The following is a 20,604-nucleotide window of genomic DNA, read 5'->3' as shown; positions in this document are numbered from 1 at the left end:
GAAGCAATGCTTTTCTTCTCAAAACCAGTTCATGGCCTTTTCTTTTAAATAGACTTTGTTTTGGGGGCACCTGGGTGGCTGAGTCGGTTGAGAGCCCGACTTCAGCTTAGGTCATGATCTCACAGTTCGTGGGTTCAAGCCCCTCATGGGGCTCTGTGCTGACAGCTCAGAGCCTGGAGCCTGCTTCCGATTCTGTGTCTCCCTCTCTCTCTGCCCCTCCCCTGCTTGTGCTCTCTCTCTCTCTCTCAAAAATAAATATTTGTTAAAAAATTTAAATAGACTTTGTTTTTAAGGTCAATTTTAGGTTTGTTTTATTGAGCAAAAACTACAGAGATTTCCCATATATGCCCTGCCCTCCCACATGTATAAGCCTCCCCCATTATCAAAATCCCACACCAGACTGGTGTATTTGTTACAATCAGTAAACCTGTGCTGCCATACCATTATCATCAAAAGCCCATAATTTTACATTAAGATTCGTTCTTTGTATACATTCTGTGGGTTTTGACAAATGTGTAATGACACATATTTACCAATACAATATTATAAATAATAGTTTGCTCTGAAAATTTTATGTGCTTCACCTATTCATCCTTCCTTTCCTCCCTCCCTTCTTACCCCTGGAGACTGATCTTCATGACAGCAGCTGTCTCCATAATTTTGCCTTTTCTAGAATATTCATATATCTGGAATCATACAGTGTGTGCCCTTTTCAGATTGTCTTATTTCACTTAGTGATATGCATTGACATTTCTTCCATGTCTTTTCATGGCTTGATAGCTCATTTCATTTAGCACGGGTTGTACCACAATTTATTTTCCATTCACCTACTGAAGGATATGTTGGTTGCTACTAAGTTTTGGCAATTCTGAATAAAGCTGCTATCAACTTCCGTGTGCAGGTTTTTGTAGCCGTAAGTTTTCAACGCCTTTGGATAAATACCAAGGAGCACAAGTGCTGGATCATATGGTAAGAGAATGTTTAGTTTTGTTAATAAACTGCCAAACCGTCTTCCTAAGTTGCTGTACCATTTTGCATTCCTGCCAGCAGTGAATGAGAACTTCTGTTGTTCCACATCCTTGCCAGCATTTGGAGTTGTCAGCGTACTGAAGTTATGCCACTCTAATAAGCGTGTAGTGGTATCTTCTAATTTTAACTTGCATTTTCCTAATGGCATATGATACAGAACGTTTTTTCATATGCTTGCTTTCTGTCTGTACATCTTCCATGATGAAGCATTTGTTCAGATATTTCGCCCATTTTTGAATCAGGTTATGCATTTTCTTATTGTTGGAATTTCAGAGTTCTTTGTGTATTTCGGATAACAATGTTTTACCAGATATGTCTTTTGCAAATATTTTCTTCCCATCTGTGATTTGCCTCATCAGTCTCTTGACAATGTCTCTCAGAGAGCAGAGGTTTTTAATTTTAATGAAGTCCAGCTTGCCAGTTATTTCTTTCATCCATAGTACCTTTGGTGTTGTGTGGAAAAATCATTACCATGCCTAAGGTCATCTAGATTTCTCACTATATTATCTACTAGGAGTTTTATTGTTTTGAGTTTTACATTTAGGTCTGTGATCCATTTTGAGTTAATTTTTGTGAAGAGTGTATGGTCTCTGTCTGGATTAATTTTTTTTTTTTTTTTTGCATGTGCCTATCTAGTTACTCCAACACTATTTGTTAAAAGGACTCTTCTTTATTGTATTGCCTTTGCTCCTTTTTAAAAATTTCTTTTTATTTAAAATTTTTTTTAATGTTTATTTATTTTTGAGAGACAGAGAGAGACAGCATGAGCAGGAGAGGACAGAGAAAGAGAGGGAGACCCAGAATATGAAGGCTCCAGGCTCTGAGCTGTCAGCACAGAGCCCCAGGCGGGGCTCAAACTCATGAGCCGTGAGATCATGACCTGAGCCAAAGTTGGACACTGAACCGACCGAGCCACCCAGCCTTTGCTCCTTTGTCAAAGATCAGTTGACTATATTTATATGGGTCTGTTTCTGCACTTCATCTTCTGTTTCATTGATCTGTTTGCCTTTTCTTTAGCCAATGTGACACTGTCTTGATTACTCTAGCTTTATATTAAGTGTTGAAGTTGGATGGTGTTAGTCCTTTGACTGTTCTTCATTAGTATTGTGTTGGCTCTTCTGGGTGCTTTTTATTCCCCCCCTATTTTAGGAACCATACCCAAAATCCATCTCTTTATATAAAAGGCTTACTCAGATATTTGAAGGACACAGATTATAATAAAGTTGAGTGCTTATTAAGTTCCATGCATACTTCAAGTAATCCTCAAATCAAACCAATTGGATAAGTGCTATAATTATCTTCATGTTATAGATGAGGACACCAAGGCCCAGAGAAATATAAAGGGAATTGCCAAAGGAAACTTAGGAAGTAAATGGAATATGGTAGTTTGCCTCAAAGAGGCATAACTCACCACTTCCCAATGCTGATAGCATGAGCCAACTGTTTGGCAAAGACATTCTACGAATATCCTGGCTAGAGAGACACAAGCTATACCCTAATTGGATGTTTACTGATCAAGTATTATATACCAAAGACTACTGTAGGTATTACAATTTCAAAATAATTATCAAAAATAATTATCACCAAGCATCTTCTGTGGGTTCATTGTGCAAAGTAAGGATCTTATAGTGATGAGATCATCTAAAATACAACTTGGTAGCTATTTTTATAATAGTGCCAAACTAGAATCAACCTAAATGCCCATCAACTGGAAAATGGGCAAAAGATGGCTTAGCCATGCAAGGAAATATTATTCAGTAATAAAAAGAAGGGACTAGTGATATAAACAAAAACATGAATAAATCTCTAGATTATTATGCTAAATTCAAGACATGAGACATGAACAAGTACACAAATACGCATCTGTCATCTCAGATGACTTATATAAACATTTGGAACAGGCAAATAGTAACCTCTGGTGATTGAAATCAACGGTGAAGAGGTTGACAAAGAGTATGAAACGTGTATCTAGTGGAATGGAAATGTTTGTTGTTTGATGCATTTGCCTAAACTGGCTGAACAGTATACTTAAGATCTGAGCATTTCACTGTATGTAAATTATAAAAAAGCAAAAATGAACAGAAATAGCATATTAAATGCTAAAAACAGGAATGAACAGAGGGATATAGAAGCACAGGGGAATTGTAGGTAACTTAGATTTAAGGGGTCAAAGAAAGCTTCCTGGAAGATTGGACATGTGAGATGGGTTTTGAAGGGTAGACAAGAGCTTCCCAGTTGAAGAAAGACATTCTAGGGAGAAAGCAGAAAATGTTAATCTATTCACGTCTTAATTTATTCATTTTTCTGCTCAAAATTATAGTCCATTTATTCTCTGCTCGGTACAGTTTTAGGTCCTTGGAAAAAGACAAATTCAGTCTTTGCCCATAGAAAGCTTAGATTCTAATGGAGAAGTCATATCATGAGTTTTACAGAATTTTCACGGTAAGTTGAGAAGGTTAATGTGATTAGAGTGTGTTGGAATGACAGGTTATAGGGAAGTAGTGGTAAATAAATTGGGGCCAAATTAAGAAGACTTAAGTGTATAATAAGTTCAGGAGTTTGAGCTTTGTTTCATAGGCATGAGAGTCAAGTAGAAATTTAGAAGTCATAAGTTGGCGTAGTTATAATTTTTTTAATTTTTTATTTTTTGATGTAGTTATAATTTTTAAATAAAGATTATTTTAGCAATTTGAGGACACATTGGAACAGTAAGAAATTAATGGAAAAATGATAAAAAGAATACTGTTTCCATAATCTAAGCCAGCGTTGGCAGAAGCTCAGTACATATGCCATCTCAGACTTTTGAGCCCGTGATAGACAATACTAACCTAACCCATAAAAGCACTCTTTTCACCAAGCCAAAACGAGGCGTTTACATACTGGTAGCCAGTGTCAAAAATGTATTTGGCACATGTAATGAAACCTTTTTGTAATTCCTGGTTTAGGCTCCCAAAATCATTTCCTGGGCTAGTAAATAAGGAATCCAGTAGAAACAGGGACAAGAGTGGATTGGAGAGCCAGTACAGAAGTAAAATTATTTGATTACTAGATGAGAGAAAGATTCAGAATTTTAGATTGTGAGTCTAGGTAACAATACCATTAAGCAAAGTGATCATTATCATAATGATAGAGTAACATAACATAGAATGTGTTTGGATTCTTGGGGAAGAATGATACTAAAGTTTTGACAAAGATCTCACACATCTCACTAGCTAAGTCTTCACGTTGACTTTTCAGTGGAACTCTAGTGTAGGTCTTCTGATCAAGTTAGAAGTGAAGAATCTTTCTCTCCAGGCTCTAATTCCTTTCCTTGTAATTAGGTAAAAAATTCTTACTTTGTGTCCATATGTACCTAACTCAATTACTATTCTTGGAATTTTCCTAAAACTAAGTCTTTCTCTCTTTATTCTGGGATTATGACTCACAAGATTGGATTCTTAACTGTAAAGGCTTTACATTATTTTTTGTTGTCCTGTTAGCATCTCCTTACAAATATACTCATGCATTATAGGCCATTGGCCATGGACACCATACATCTTTGATCTATTAATTGTTTAAATCAAGCTTGTAATGAGTATTAGAATCTCTAAAACTCATTTTTACTTGCCTTGCTCTGGTTGTTAGTACTAAAGGTATAAAAGGGATTTGGCAGTGTTAGGTAATGAATAGGTCTGCTAGTGAAGGGAAAATGCAAGAAGGTACTATTGTGCTTCCCACTTACAACCAAGTACTGAATTATCCATAGTGATGACCAAAAAAGGTAGTGCAAATGATTCAGTCTTTGGAGGAACCCTAAATTTATCTTGAACACATTGGTTTTCAAGGGGAGAAAATTAGTTTTTTACCTTTTTGCTCAAATGCTGCATAAATCATTAATGAGGTTAGTGCAGTGAAATAATCGAAAGCCAGGAAATAGACAACCTAAATAATAACTGGTTAATCAGTACTTCAGAATCACAAGTTCTTTGTATTTCCAGGGCAACAGCGGTCTGGGTCAGGGAAGTGGTGAAAAGTCACTACTGTAAGAGAGTGTCTGACGAGTAAAGTTCATTTTGCCAGCATCTGAACATATGGCAAATCAGTGTTTTTCCAGACTTCTTTGTGCTGGCAGGGATTGGCCTCCTAGTAACTTGGATTTCTGTTTGTGCCAAAGAGAGGATGAATATTCTCCATAAATAATTGTAATTATCTTCTCATTGAAGCAACATAAACTTGGAATTCAGTACTGTTTTCTTGAATAGATCATCAATTTTGGAAAGAAGTGGAATTAAATTTTCTGTTTTTACAAATGAATTGCTGGTACAAAAATTAATAAAATTTGTATAGGTTTGCCTTTCCCAAAAACGTATTTTTTGGTTGAAGTACTTTAGGTTGAAATACTACATTTTTCTCTTTATGCTGCTTTTTATTTTGTAGTGGTTCCCCCCCCCCAATACTGTCCATTTAAAATTCTACAAGTTACCTTGTCTCCTTTTTAAAAATACAGTTAGTAGCTTAAACACTTTAGAAGATGTTAAAGAATGCTGCAACCTAAAAGTTCTTAATTTGGGTTATAAACATTTTACTTAAAATTAGAGTGCATTTCTTCAGTAATTGATAAAATCAAAGTTTTGTGGGATTTTTTATTTTGTTTTTGTGTGTGTGTGTTTTGTTTTGTTTGTTTTTTGGGTTTGTTTGTTTTTGGTTTTTTTTTTTTTTTTTTTTTTTTTTTTTTGGCTGAAGGTGTCTTACAAAGTATTTACTCTACCAGATACTTGTTTTTATTTTTAAAAAAAATTTTTTTTTTTCAACGTTTATTTATTTTTGGGACAGAGAGAGACAGAGCATGAACGGGGGAGGGGCAGAGAGAGAGGGAGACACAGAATCGGAAACAGGCTCCAGGCTCCGAGCCATCAGCCCAGAGCCTGATGCGAGCCTGACGCGGGGCTCGAACTCACGGACCGCGAGATCGTGACCTGGCTGAAGTCGGACACTTAACCGACTGCGCCACCCAGGCGCCCCCAGATACTTGTTTTTAAATATATGAGTGAACTGAAGAGGAAGAGGTGAGGGCCAAATAGCAGGATCTTCCCCTAAGGTTAAAAAAGGGATGTTAGGGCTGCAAATGACCACTTTGAAAATTAGCACTTTCTGCTGGAATGAGAGTGGAAATGTATATTTCATGTCTCTTTCCTATTAATAGGGGATGACTGCTTGAGCCCCCAGCCCTGGATTTGTATCCTAGCACAAGCTAGTGATTGGAGAAAGTTACTTATATTCTCCATGCCAGCTTTCCTGTATGTAAATTGGGAACAGTAACTGAATCTGCCCCAGAGAGTTGTTACAAGGGTGAAGGACCCTGCTTACACCTTGCAGCATATCAGCGGAGACTGCCTGAGCACAGGGACAGCTTCATGCACAGCAGCAGCTGGTGCTGTCACTCGTTCCACTCCCACCTCCCATGCTGTCCTCAGCCTTGTAGTTCTTATTTCATCTACCAGTCTTACTCTTTCATTTTACTCTTTATTTTTCCCTTTTCTGGGGAGGGGGGGTCTCATTCATTTCTCTCCTTCGTAAATTCATTCATTGATTTCTTCAATAAACCTTCACATTTAGTCCCCAGGAATGGCTGAATTTTTCCTTCCCAAAATTTCTCTCACCTGCCCCTTCCCTTCCCCTCTTGTTACAATCGCTCTTATTTAATCTGGATATGCTGTACACGTTACTGTTATAGTAGTTGCTTTAAAGCACTGGTCTGATTTTGTGATTCTCATGTTGAAAACCATTGTAATGGTTTCTCACTACATCTTCAATAACGTATTAACTGAACTGACATCCATGACCACATCGGGTCTACCCCATAATTCTGCTTCATTCTTTTTTTTGTTTGTTTGCTTCAAATGTTTATTTATTTATTTTGAGAGAGAGAGAGCAAGCAGGGGCGAGGCAGGGAGAAAAAAGAATCTCACGCAGGCTCCGCAATGACAGCATGGACCCCAATGAGGGGCTCAAACCCACAAACTGTGAGATCATGACCTGAGTCGAAATCAGAGCAGTCCCTTAACTGACTGAGCCACCCAGGCTCCCCATGTTTCATTCGTATCTGTAACTAACTCCTCTCCTGATTTCTCAACCTTTACTGCATATTAGAATCCCTGAAGATGTTAAAAACTCCCTTGCCCAAGTGCACCCATGATCTATTAAATCACATTCTCTGGAGAAAAGACCTAGGTATCAGAAATTCAAAGTTCACCAGGAGATTTCAATGTGCAGCCAAGATTGGGAACCAGTTTTAGAGCATATTGGATTTATCATGCTCTACTTGTTACAGTCTCTTTTGACCTACTCATCTAAACTAATGGTAGACTGCGAGCTCCTTCAGGAAGGGAAACAGCTTATGAGTTTTTCTTTGGAATTAGCTAAAGTAATCTATCACAGTATCTTGCACATAGTAGAGGTAATTTCTTAAAAAAAAATAAAAAGTTTATTTATCTTGAAAGAAAAGATGGAGCATGAGCAGGGGAAGGGCAGCGAGAGAGAGAGAGAGACTGGGAGAGAGGGCGAGAGAGAGGATCCCAAGCAGGCTCTTGCACCTTCAGCATCAGTGCAGAACCCAAGGTGGGGCTTGGACCCACCAACCATGAGATCATGACCTGAGCCAAAACCAAGAGTCTGACGCTCAACTGACTGAGCCACCTGGGCAACCCAGTAGAAGTAATTTCTTAAGCCTTGCCAACACTTTATACTTACTCATACTGCCCCACTCCTGGGCTTTCTGATTGCATCCGTCCTGCAGAATTATATTCCAAGGCATCACCCTTAGGTAGTTACAGTAAGTTATGCCAAATTTGGGTCCCTTTCCATATTCGTAGACTGAATCCTCCTCTTCTTCCATTCCCCCATTGCTTTATCTCAGCATACCACAACGGACTTGCCAATGGAAAATGAACTTATACGGTCAACTGAGTAGAGTAGGAGCAAGGGTACCTTTCAGTTTAGGTAGCACTTTGAAAAGTATTGGCAAAATTTCAATTTTTTGCAGATGGTCTCTATAAATTTTTGAGTTTAGGACTCTTGAATATTGAGTGTTGGAACCCTTTTTTTCTTTATTATGTTGTTTTATTTGTTGTTTATGAATTGACAGAGCTTCATACTGCTTTTATTTGTAAATATTTCACTAAAGTTGCCATCCCATCAACTTTATCATGATAATTTTGTCATTTAAGATAGCTGTTTGATAACAACTAGACTGAAGAAGGACAGGTGAGATCACTATTTTCACTCACTGATTCCTAAACAGTAAATGTGTTATATTGGCCTTAGTTTGAATTGTGTAATATAATTATGCCAGTAGATGTTTTATTTGATATATCAAAAATTTGACTTTCAAATATTTTTCTTTTTTTTTTTTTTTAATGTTTATCTATTTTTGAGACAGAGAGAGACAGAGCATGAACAGGGGAGGGGCAGAGAGAGAGGGAGACACAGAATCTGAAACAGGCTCTGGGCTCCGAGCCGTCAGCACAGAGCCCAACGCGGGGCTCGAACTCACGGACCGTGAGATCATGACCTGGGCTGAAGTCGGACGCTCAACCAACTGAGCCACCCAGGCGCCCCTCAAGTATTTTTCTTTAATGGAGCAGAAAATTCTCACAAGTTATCTGAATATGCTTGAGTGACATATTAGTGTCAGTGTCTATGTGTATCTTGCCAGAGCTTAATATTGGTGCAAGCACATAGACCCCTCTGTGGAGAACGGGAGTCAGGAAGGATTGCAGGAGAGAGATCCCTGAATGGTTGTGTTCCCATCAGTTCTTGTTTAGCTTCATAATGTAACTGGAAATGAGGAATTTCGAAAGAAGTTGAATTTGAAACTTAGGAATAGTGTATTCTAAATAGCTCCTGTAAGGCCAAGAAAAGACGTGAAAATCTTTTACGATAGCCTTTTAACATAATGGCATATTGATTTCACTATAATCACGTTAGTGTCTCTAAACTTTGTGTCTCTCATTTACCAAATTCACGTTTGCCTTAAACTTTTTTGTGTATGTATGTTATCTGACTGATGGGCTGTTAGTAAGCTAGAAGGAAGTGAAGCAAAGGTGATTCATTTTTGAGCTTAACTATTATCTTCCTTCAATAGCACTTTAGTGTGTTAATATAATACAATTAGGACATTGAATAAACCATAATTTTTTGAGCACAGACTTGCCATCACACATTCCATTTACAAATTTGATTAGTTTTGCTATCATGTTAACTTTAACATAAAATTTTTCCAATAGTACCTATGTTTTATAGCACCCTCAAGTGTTATGTTAGATTAGTTAGTTTTTTGAATTCTTGTTATCTAAGGCTTTTTATGTCAGTGGTTGACTACAGGAACTGCGCTATAAAATATTCACTTAATTCGTTAAATATGTCACTCATCTTGAATGACATAAAAACAGTGGTATCCTGGGGCTAGTTTGTACTAATTTAAGAGAGCTAATTGTTACATTTTCAGGAATTGTATAAGCCATTTGTGAAACAGCCATTATTAAACATTAAGGGATATGAACTTAGTAAGCTATTTACTCTGAGGGGTGGTAGAAACTCAAAATGTATCACTGCCTAGTTATGTTATTATTATTCATACTCTTGTTTTTTTAAAGTTTATTTAGTTTTGGTTTGAGAGAGACAGAGACAGCACGAGTGGGGGTGGGGCCGAGAGAGAGGGAGAGAGAGAATCCCAAGCAGGCTCTGTGCCGCCAGCACGGAGCCCGATGCGGGACTTGAACTCATGACACTGTGAGACCATGACCTGAGCTGAAATCAAGAGTCAGACACCTAACTGACTGAGCCACCCAGGCTCCCTATTATTCATATTCTTGAGGTAGCTTTTCTGGTCTATTATGTGGTATTTTCACCAGACTGCTATGCTGTTGTGCATCTCTTCCTAACTCTGGGCTCGGTGACTTCACACTGGTATCTTGAAATATTCTTGGGTGGAAGTACTTACACCACGGAAATCAGCAAGTACCACACATCAGGGCTGGATTTATTGTTCTGCTTATGGCCCTAGTGCTGAAGCTGAAAGAAGTCTCAGTTTAATAAAATTTATACAAGGGAGAAATAGTACAACAGTAGAGTATATACCATGTTAAATTACAAAAGAACTTATTAGGAAGAAGTCTGCAATGAAGTTCCATTTGACATTATCATGGTTTGAATAAAATAGGCTGGTTTTGCTGACCAAGAATTGAACACAAGTCAATGAAAGCATTCTGTGAGAATTAGTTGTCTATGTGGAATTTACAGTAAAAAGTATTACGTATTTTGCTATTATTTATAAGTTGTATGCTACACATCCTTATGTTATTAAAATTTGTAAAAACCTTGTGTATGGGGCGCCTGGGTGGCTCAGTCAGTTGAGCGTCCGACTTTGACTCAGGTCATGATCTCGCGGCCTGGAGTTCGAGCCCCACGTTGGGCTCTGTGCTGACAGCTCAGAGCCTGGAGCCTGCTTCGGATTCTGTGTCTCCCTCTCTCTGACCCTCACCTGTTCATGCTCTGTCTCTCTCTGTCTGAAAAATAAACATTAAAAAAATTAAAAAAAAAAACCTTGTGTATACCAACACACTGCTATAAGCCTTGGTGACTTAGCCGTTTCCATTTTCACTCTACATTTATGGGTGTGCAGACTGTTAGAATTGTATTGTAGGAACTCCTTTTTTGATGTTTTGCCTCTTTGAAATTAAGTTTTTTTTTTAATGTTTATTTATTTTTGAGAGAGAGACAGAGCGTGAGAGGCAGAGGGGCAGAGAGAAGGAGTCACAGAACCCGAAGCAGGCTCCAGGCTCTGAGCTGTTAGCACAGAGCCTGACGTGGGGCTTGAACTCACGGACTGTGAGATCATGACCTGAGCTGAAGTTGGATACTTAACCGACTGAGCCACCCATGCGTCCCTGGCCTCTTTGAAATTAAAATCTATTTTGTTGCAAATGGTAATAGACAGCATTACGTTAAGTGAAATAAGTCAGATTGAGACGGACAAATGCCATGTAATATCATTCATGTGCAATGTATGAAACAAAAGAAATGAATAAACAAACAAAAAGCAGAATCACACCTATAAATATGGAGAAAAAACTGGTGGTTGCCAAAGGGAAAGGGGTTGGAGAGATGAGCAAAATGGATGGGGACGAGTTGGGGCAGATACACGTTTCCGGTTATAGAATGGATAAGTTACAGGAATAAAAGGCACAGCATAGGGAATATAGTCAGTGATAGTGGAATAGTGTTGTATGGTGACAGATGGTAGCTACATTTGTGGTGAGCACAGTGTAATGTAGAGTATTTGAATACCGTGTTGTCCACCTGAAACTAATGTAATATTGTGTGTCAACCATACTCAAAAATTTTTTTAAAATTTAAAAATGCATATTTAAAATACAATAAAATAAAACAAAAAAGAAATTAAAATTCAAAGCTATTGGAGACTGCGTATTTCAACAGTGTTTTTGAGGTATAACACACCCCATGTAATTCATCCACGTAAAGTACACAATTTAATGTTTTAGTATATTCACAGGATATAAAACCATCACCACCATCATCTAATTTTAGAACATTTTGTCCCTACTAAAGTCCCTTCTTTGTACCCATTAGCAGTCAATCCCCATACACTCCTCTTCCTCGTTCAAAGCATCCAATAATCTGCTTCACATCTGTAAATGTGCCTTTTCTGGACACTTCTTATAAAACGAATCAAGTAATAGGTGTCTTTTGTTGTGTCTGGCTTCTTTAATTTAGCTTTATATCTTCAAATTTCATCCATGGCATAGCATGGATCAATACTTTATCCCTTTTTATGTCAGAATAATATTTCTTAGTATGGTTATACCACATTTTGTTTATATATTCAGTCCAGAGGCATTTTATTATCTCTATTTTTTTGCTGTAATGAATATGCTGCTGGATTTTGTACAATTTATTTTCTGTGAGCCTATGTTTTAATTTCTCTTGAATATATGTGTGTACTTAGGGCTTTTTCAGTCATCTGGTAAATCTGTTAAATTTTCAAGTTCCTGTCAGACTTTCCAAAGCACCTGCATCACTTTGCATTTCCACCAGCAATGCATGAGAGTTCTGAGTTCTCCATATCTTTGCCTATACTTATTTTTGATTATAGCAGTCCTAGTCAATGTGAAGTAGTATCTCATTGAAATTTTTATTTACGTTTCCCTGATTACTATTTCTGTCATTCATTTCTTCTTGTGCTTACTTGCCATTGGAACATCTTTGGGGAAATGTTTATTCAAAATCTTTACAATTTTTTTTTGTTTGTTTTAGGTATACAACATAATGATTATGGTGTAGATATATAATGATTATATGATTATATGTAATGAGACATATATCAAAGTGGTCACCACAATAGGTCTGGTTAATATCCACCGCCACCCATAGTTACAACTGTTTTTTTATGATAGGAACTTTTAAGATCTTAGCAATTTCAAAAATGTAACACAATATTATTATCTATAGTAACCATGCAATATATTATATCCCCAGGATTTATTTATTTTATAACTAGACGTTTATACCTTCAAAATTTTGACCATCTTTACCCATTTTATCCACATCCTACTTCCTGACCCTGGTAACCACCAGTCTGTTCTTTGTATCTATGAGTTTGGTTTTTTGTTTGTTTGCTTGTTTTTTTACATTCCATATATAAGTTAAATCATATGGTATTTGTCTTTGCCTTATTTCTCTTAGCACAGTATCCTCAAGAACCATCCATGTTGTTGCAAATAGCAGGATTTCCCTTTTTTTTGTGGCTGAAAAATATTCTATGTGTGTGTGTGTATAATACCACAATTATGTGGTAGCACAAAATGTGGCTTATATATGACAAAATGTGGCATATATATATATATATATGACCACATTTTCTTTATCCATTTGTCCATCAACAGATAGATACTTAGGTTGCTTTCATGACTATTTTCTCCCAACATTCATAGCTATTGTAATGAAAATGAGGGTGCATGTATCTTTTTGAGTTAGTGTTTTTGTTACCTTTGGATAAACCCAAAACTGGAATTGCTGGATCATATGGTAGTTCTATTTTTAACTTTTTGGGGAATATCCATACCATAGTGTTTTTCATAGTTCTGCACCAGTTTACATTCCCACCAGCAGAGTGCAAGGGATCACTGTTCTCCACATCCTCACCAACATTTGTTATTTCTTGTCCTTTTTATAGTAGTTATTCAAATGTGTATGAAGTGATATCTCATTGTGGTTTTGATTTGCATTTACTTGATGGTTAGTGATGTTGAGTACCTTTTCATGTACCTATTGTCTGTTTGGGTGTCTTTGGAAATGATGATTCAGATCCTTTACCTATTTTTGTAATTGGAATGTTTGTATTTTTAGCTATTGAGTTGAATGTGTCCTTTATATAGTTTGGCTATTAACCCCTTATCGGATATATGATTTTCAAACATGTTCTCCCAGTTCTGTGGGTTGTTATTTCACTTTTTTGATGGTACCATATTCAGCATAAAATTTTTTTAAAATTTTAATACAGTTCAATTAATTTTTCTTTTGTTGCTTTTACTTTTGATTTTATAACTTGGACGACTTTGCCTTACCTAAGTTTAAAAACATTTACTTCTGTGTATGGTTTATTTTTTAAAGAATTTTAAGTTTTAGCTTCTACATTTAGGTCTATGGTTCATTTTGACTTAATTTTTATGTATGGTGTGAGGTCGGGATTCCATGTCATTCTTTTGCATCTGGGTATCCAGTTGTTCCAGTACCATTTGTTGAAAAGACTACTTTTTCCCTGCTGCATTGTTTTGACACTCCTATTTAAAATGAATTGAAAATGAGTGTAAGGGTTTATTTCTGGAATCTCAATTCTATCCCATTGATCTATATATCTGTTCTCATGCCCAGTACCATGTTGTCTATTATGTAAGATTTATAGTAAGTTTTGAAGTCAAGAAGTATGAGACTTCCAAATTTCTTCTTTTAAAATATTATTTTGGCTATTCTAAGTAACTTGCATTTATATATAAACTTTGACTTGTCAATTTCTGCAAAAAACTAGCCAGAATTTTTAAATGGGGATTACACTGAATTTGTAAATAAGTTTTTGGAATATTACCATCTTAACAATATCAAGCCTCTGCTCTGTGAGCATAGGCTATTTTTCTATTTATTTGGGTCATTAGAAGTTTTTATAACAATGTTTTGTAGCTTTCAATGTATGAGGCTTGCACTTCTTTTTTAACTTTTTGTCTAAATTTATGTTTTGTATTCTAATTTTTAGATGCCATTGTAAATGAAATGATTTTCCAAATTCATTTTTGGGTTTTTTATTGCTAATGAACAGAAATGCAATTGATTTTTATATATTACTTATGAACCTCAAATTTGCTGAACTCACTTATTAATTCTAACAGTTATTTGGTGGATTCCACAGAGTTTTTTATATACCGGATCATGTCAAATACAAATAAAGATAGTTTTTTCTTCCTTCTTTTCAATCTAGGTGAACTTTCTTTGTTTCTTTCTTTCCTTCCTTCCTTCCTTCCTTCCTCCTTTCCTTTTCCTTTTTATTTCTTTTTCTCTTTCTCTTTCCCTTTCCCTTTCCCTTTCCCTTTTTCTTTTCCTTTTCCTTTTCCTTTTCCTTTTCCTTATCCTTATCCTTTTCCTTTTCCTTTTTCTTTTTCTTTCTTTTGCCTAATTGTACCTCCAGTAAAATATTAAATAGCAGTGGCTAGAGCAGACATTCTTGTTTTGCCCCTATTCATAGTGGGAAAGCATTCAATCTTTCATTATTAAATATTGGTCATGGGGTTTTTATCATGAGAAAATTTCTTTCTAGTTTATTAAGAGTTTTTCTCAGGAAAGTATATTGGTTTTTGTCAAATGCTTTTTCTGCATCTATTGACGTGATCATATGCTTTTTGTCCATTCTTCTTTTTTTTTTTAATGTTTATTCATTTTTGAGACAGGGAGAGACAGAGCATGAACAGGGGAGGAGCAGAGAGAGAGAGAGACACAGAATCTGAAACAGGCTCCAGGCTCTGAGCTGTCAGCACAGAGCCCAACACGGGGCTCAAACTCACGGACTGTGAGATCATGACCTGAGCTGAAGTCGGACGCTTAACTGACCAAGCCACCCAGGCACCCCTTGTCCATTATTCTTTAATATGGTATATTACATTAATTAATTTGGGGGGCACCTGGATGGCTCAGTCAGTTAAACATCTGAATGTTGATTTAGGCTCAGATCATGATCTCGGCTCAGGTCACGGTCTTGCAGTTCATGAGATGGAGCCCTGTGTTGGACTCTGTGCTGACAGCACAGAGCCTGCTTGGGATTCACTCTCTCTCCCTCTTTCTCTGCCCCTCCCCAGCTCCCACATGCACACACTCTCAGAATAAATGTATAAACTTTAATTAATTTTTATATGTTAAACCAACCTTGCGTACCTGAGATTATCCTACTTGGTTATGGCATTTATGAGTTTTAATGAGTGTGGATGTAAATTGAACTTCATCACAATTGCAAGCAGATCCATATGACAGAAGGATAATAGGTGATTTCCCTTCCCCAATGCATGTGATTTCAATATTATCTTGATTAACACTGATTTCTTGAAAGTATATTAACTGTTAATCACTGATGGTGAAGCATTTCCTATATATGTTCCCATAGCCCAATTCATACCTTCTGTACTCTAATTCATACAACCTGTAGTTATAGGATAGCCACCTAAAGATTTCAAGTCTTAATCCCTGAAATTTGTAAATGTTCCCTTGTTTAGAAAAAGAGTCTTCATAGATGCAATTAAGTTAAGGATAGCGAGTGAAGAGGTTACCCTGGATTATCTGATTAGACCTAAATGCCTTCAGATAAAATGAGTCATTAAGAGAAAGAGACACACGAAGGAGAGACACATCAAAAAGAAGAAGGCAATGTGACAGGGCCTCAAGGCATGGAATGCTAGCAGCCACAAGACTGGAAGAGACCAAGAATGGATTCTCCTGTAGAGCTGCCCGAGGGGGTGCAGCTCTGCCACCATCTTTGAATTTGGACGTCTGGCCTCCAGGCCTATGAGGAAATAAATTCTCTTGTTTTAAGCCTCCTATTTGTACTAATTTATTACCAAAGTCACAGGAAATCAGTATACACCTCTAACAATTATTTGTTTGATATTTTTTTTCTGTACTAGACTGTGAACTCCACAAAGACCTTGATCATCTGTCTCCTACACATTGGTAATTTTAGTGCCTAGTAGAAGGCTTGGCGATCTATTTGGTCTTTCTGGGATAACTGTTGAAGGAGCGAATAAGTAGGCTGTGATTCCTATGTCGCTCATATTTTATTAACTGTATACAGTCACTATGTTTCTGATTATCCAGCAAAGGAAACGAGAGGAAACTGTAAGTTTTATGAGTTGGAGAAAAGACAAAATTTTATGTGTGTTTTTGCTGGTGGGAAGAGCTAAAATTTGGATATCTAGCCTAGGAACAGTGGATGTTCTCTGAGGAGTGGGTGTAGGTTGGAGTGATTGGGGGATGGGCATCTGAAATGGTGCTTCCCAGGCACTGTACTCTAAGCTACCTCAGTTTTTCGGGGTAGTTACGGCCATGCTTCCTGCGGTTTCTCTGTACTTTCACTACATATGCTGGTCTTGTATCACAAGACAATAAGGGATTATCCATGAGACCCAGTATAGAAGAAGAGATGGCTTAAGATGTTAAAGGAGAGAAGTGAGAAAGATATAAACCTAATGAGGAATCACCTGCATTCTAGGTAACTGTGGAGGAGTGCTTCAAATTTAACAGAGGTGAAATACACAATCCACATATATTTGAATATATATGTATTTGAATATATATGTAGTTATTTAAATATATACGTATAGTTATTTAAATATGCCATTTGACTCATTGACTGCATAATAATTTAGCTCAGATGAATCACTCTCTTATGCTGTATACCAACATTAATGCCTACATCATGTTATTTCAGATTATGCCTCGGGGTCCACATAAGAACATTGTGTGTGTATGCACGTGTGTGCATGTCTGTGTTTGCAAATAGGAAACGCTTTCATATAAGATTAAATGTCTTTCTTGTCTAATTCCTAATTTCTTATTCTTTTCTTATGAATTTCTTATTTCTCATCATTTATGGGAGCTTTTTGCTACACTTTGTACCACCATGGCTTTTACCCTGTGTGAATTCCCACTCACATCAAATTCTGTTTCTTCCAAGAAGCTACCTCAGTCGGAGGTGATATCTTTATTCTTTCAACTCCTATAGTATGTTGTTTACATTTTTATCCCAATCATTAAAATGACAAGAGCTGCTATTTGTCAAGTGTTCACTATTTGCCAACCAATTGGGTCACATCCTTTTCCTATGTTATTTCATTTGATTACAATTCTGTGAAGCAGCCTCTATTATCTCTGTTTTCCAATTGAGAAAACTGAAATTTGAGAAGAGTGAAATTTAGGGGAATTTCAGTGATTTGCACAAAACATACAATTTCTGAGTGGAGGGTCCCAAGTTCACACCTGGACTATCTCTAGAGCTTCCATTTTTAACTTGAACACTTAATGCCCCTTAGTCTAATCTTAAATTACATGGTGTTTAAGGTTAGGGATTCCATATTATTTCTTTTATTTCTCTAATAACAGCTTCCAGTACCTAGCAACTCAATAAAATTGATTGGATGAATGAATCAATATTTAGAATGAAATTATTATAGTAAAAATTACTAAGCCTTAAAATATGTTTTAGAATAATTTAAGAATGTTATGCTGATGGCAACAAATAAGTCATTATAAAACTTAAAAGATGTTATTTATGGGTAAGCATAATCATTATGCCAAATATCTTTTTTCATATTTCTTAAAGTTCTATATGTAAATGTGAAATTATGCAATATTCACTCACAAGTTTTTAAAGTTTCCTATCAGATGATTTGGCTCAGTTTATCAAAATGTTTTTGTTTAATTACCTCTTTGTGGTGAATATATATTTCTTTATTAATTTTGTGTCTTTTATTTATTTATTTATTTATTTATTTATTTATTTATTTATTTTTTGGTTTTGTTTCCAGGATGGTGTAGGGGTAGATGAGAAGCTGTCTTTGCGGCGGGTAGCTGTGGTTGAAGATTTCTTTGACATTATCTATTCGATGCATGTGGAAACAGGGCCAAATGGAGAACAAATTCGGAAACATGCTGGACAAAAGAGAACTTACAAAGCAGTAAGTTAAAAAAAAAAAAAAAAGACAGAAAATAGAAAGGCATGCATTTTGGAATTTGATATTATGTATGTTTGTTGAAAATGGTTTAAATATTTATAAATAGTCTATCTTTAATATAAATTAGACCATATCATGGTCACACCCAACATGTAAACTATTATTATTACTGATTCTGTTTTGGTCGTATATGCACTAAGTGTGTTGCATATAATTTAAATCTGTCTCTAGCACTCTCATTTTGTTTTCTTTAAATATACATAAAATGTGGTAGTCCCAGTCAAATGCCCACAAATGGAAAGATATATTTGTGTTACATATTCAATACATAATATATATTCAGATCATAAATATATGATATATGGACTGGGTCATATGAACTTTTGTACTACCACTATAGTCTTAACATTCCTTCCTTTCAAATCATATTGTGTATTATAAGTATTTCCATTTAATACTTATATTCACATGGATAAGAAAATTTGATGTACTTTTCTTGTGTCACCTTATATTAAATACATTTGTCCTGAAGAGTATGTATTTCTTAATTTTCCAGAGTAGAGGATTAAAATATATGTGTTGTTTTCATAGATCCAATGCCCTTGAACATTTTAAAATGAAAATAGCCAATTATGTATATCGTAAATTATGTGGAAAATAGATTTAATTGTTAGATATTGAAATATTTTCAAAATGGAGTTATATATTATTTCTAAAGTTTCTAATTATATATACAGTTTGACCTAGACATTTTAATCTAGCTTTTATTTAATCAAACATTTTATGAAATCATCTTATAGATATTTCGTCCTTTCTGGGAAAATTGAACAGTAAATTATTCTTTTCCAATATGAGCAAAGTATACATCAGAAGTGTTTTATCAGCAATCAAAAATAATATCCTTTTTTAGAATTCTTATTGAACTTTGCTTTTGGCTACCTTTTTATTGACTGTTTTCAGCTATATTGATACACAATATCAGTCTGGATCCATTTTTTTTTCAGATACAGAAAAATGTGTGAAATGCTCAAAGTTTCAAATACAGGTACATATGTTTGAAAATTAGCTACTGAGCATAAGAAATAGCTTCTTTTCCATAACTATTTTTTGCTATATTTCCAGGGTCATATTGAATCTTTGTAGTTGCATAATAACCCCTAATACATGTTGTATTTATCTCTCCTTCTCTATGGTTTTGTTTCTTGGCTGTTTCCAAATTGCATGGTTTGTGGGCAGGCACTATTGTAAGTTTCCTTACATAATTCTGCCACATAAACTTTCTTTTGACTTACATATCCTAGGAGACATTCTTATCATGACTAATGGCAATGGCCTAGCTTCTTAAAATATTTTTATGTAGACTAATATTACTGAACATACTCATTTTGCTTGTCTCCTAAGCCAGGGTTTTATCTTTGGATATTGGATATTAACAGGAAAAAATATACATCGATCTACTAATATCACTAACTGTGTACCCTTAAGATAATGCATTTTCATGAAATAGCTACTTGAACTTGATAGAACTTCGTATGGTAGGAATGCATAAGTTCAGTTGTGAAATGGAAACAAACGTGTCAACAAAAAAGTGGCTTCATTGTCAGTAGTAGTGTGGCAGCCAAATCTGTTTAGGTGCCAAAAGCAATTTAATATGATTTAATCTTTGAAGTGTATTTATTAGACACCTTTAATCGAAACGGAAACATGATGTAGACCCAACTCTCACCGTTTTCTTAGATGAAATGTAGGGAATGTGATCCCTTGCCATGATTCTTGCTAGACACTTCCAATAAATTGGTAAACATGTTTCCAACATGTATTATTTTGCATTAACATTATGAAGATATTGTATGCATTTTGGGGTGGAAATACCAACTTTGGACATATAAGTAGCACTGAAACATCATCCATTCCCTCTTGAGAACATCCTATTTGAAGATCCTTTCCCAAGTTTATTTTTAATTTCCACATCTAAGATATTTTCACCCTTCACTAATATCATGAAGATTCTTTTTGGCATAATCTTTTACCTCCTGCTTTCTCTTAATTGAATCCTAATTAGGAAAGATTTCCATTTTATAGAGTAATAATACATCATAGAACAAAAAGAACCACTGCAATGCCAGCAAAACCGTGCATATCACTCTATAATAAATTAAGTCTAATGTTAAAATTTAATATAAATGTTCAACTAACAGGGCATAAAACTAAATGCAATTTGAAATGGAATGGTTTAGTGGTACTAGGGCCCTACACTGTTGGGTCAGTGTTTAATTCTCAAGACTAATGCTAGAATTGGCTAGTCATTGGT

At 35.8% G+C, this 20,604-nt stretch overlaps 1 protein-coding gene across 8 annotated transcripts in view; it reads left to right on the top strand.

Annotated features, from left to right (window-relative positions):
- NOL4 (nucleolar protein 4) overlaps positions 1-20,604 on the top strand; it is a 436,192-nt gene that overhangs the window by 82,892 nt on the left and 332,696 nt on the right. For 5 of the 8 annotated variants that reach the window (XR_015242528.1, XM_086682710.1, XM_086682707.1 and 2 more), the window contains exon 2: positions 18,147-18,296. Coding sequence is in view for 5 of the 8 variants with exons in the window: in XM_086682710.1 (XP_086538836.1) it covers positions 18,147-18,296 (150 nt within the window). In the remaining 3 variants the exon portion in view is untranslated. Of the gene's footprint in view, positions 1-18,146; positions 18,297-19,275; positions 19,339-20,604 lie in introns of those variants that run through there. The other 3 variants (XM_086682716.1, XM_086682714.1, XM_086682717.1) reach the window with 2 other exon arrangements.

The sequence above is a fragment of the Puma concolor genome, chromosome D3 (assembly GCF_028749965.1).
Source record: "Puma concolor isolate L17-30 chromosome D3, mPumCon1.1.hap2, whole genome shotgun sequence".
In the NCBI taxonomy this organism is placed as follows: domain Eukaryota; kingdom Metazoa; phylum Chordata; class Mammalia; order Carnivora; family Felidae; genus Puma; species Puma concolor.
This window is presented reverse-complemented; position numbering and strand designations above follow the sequence as displayed.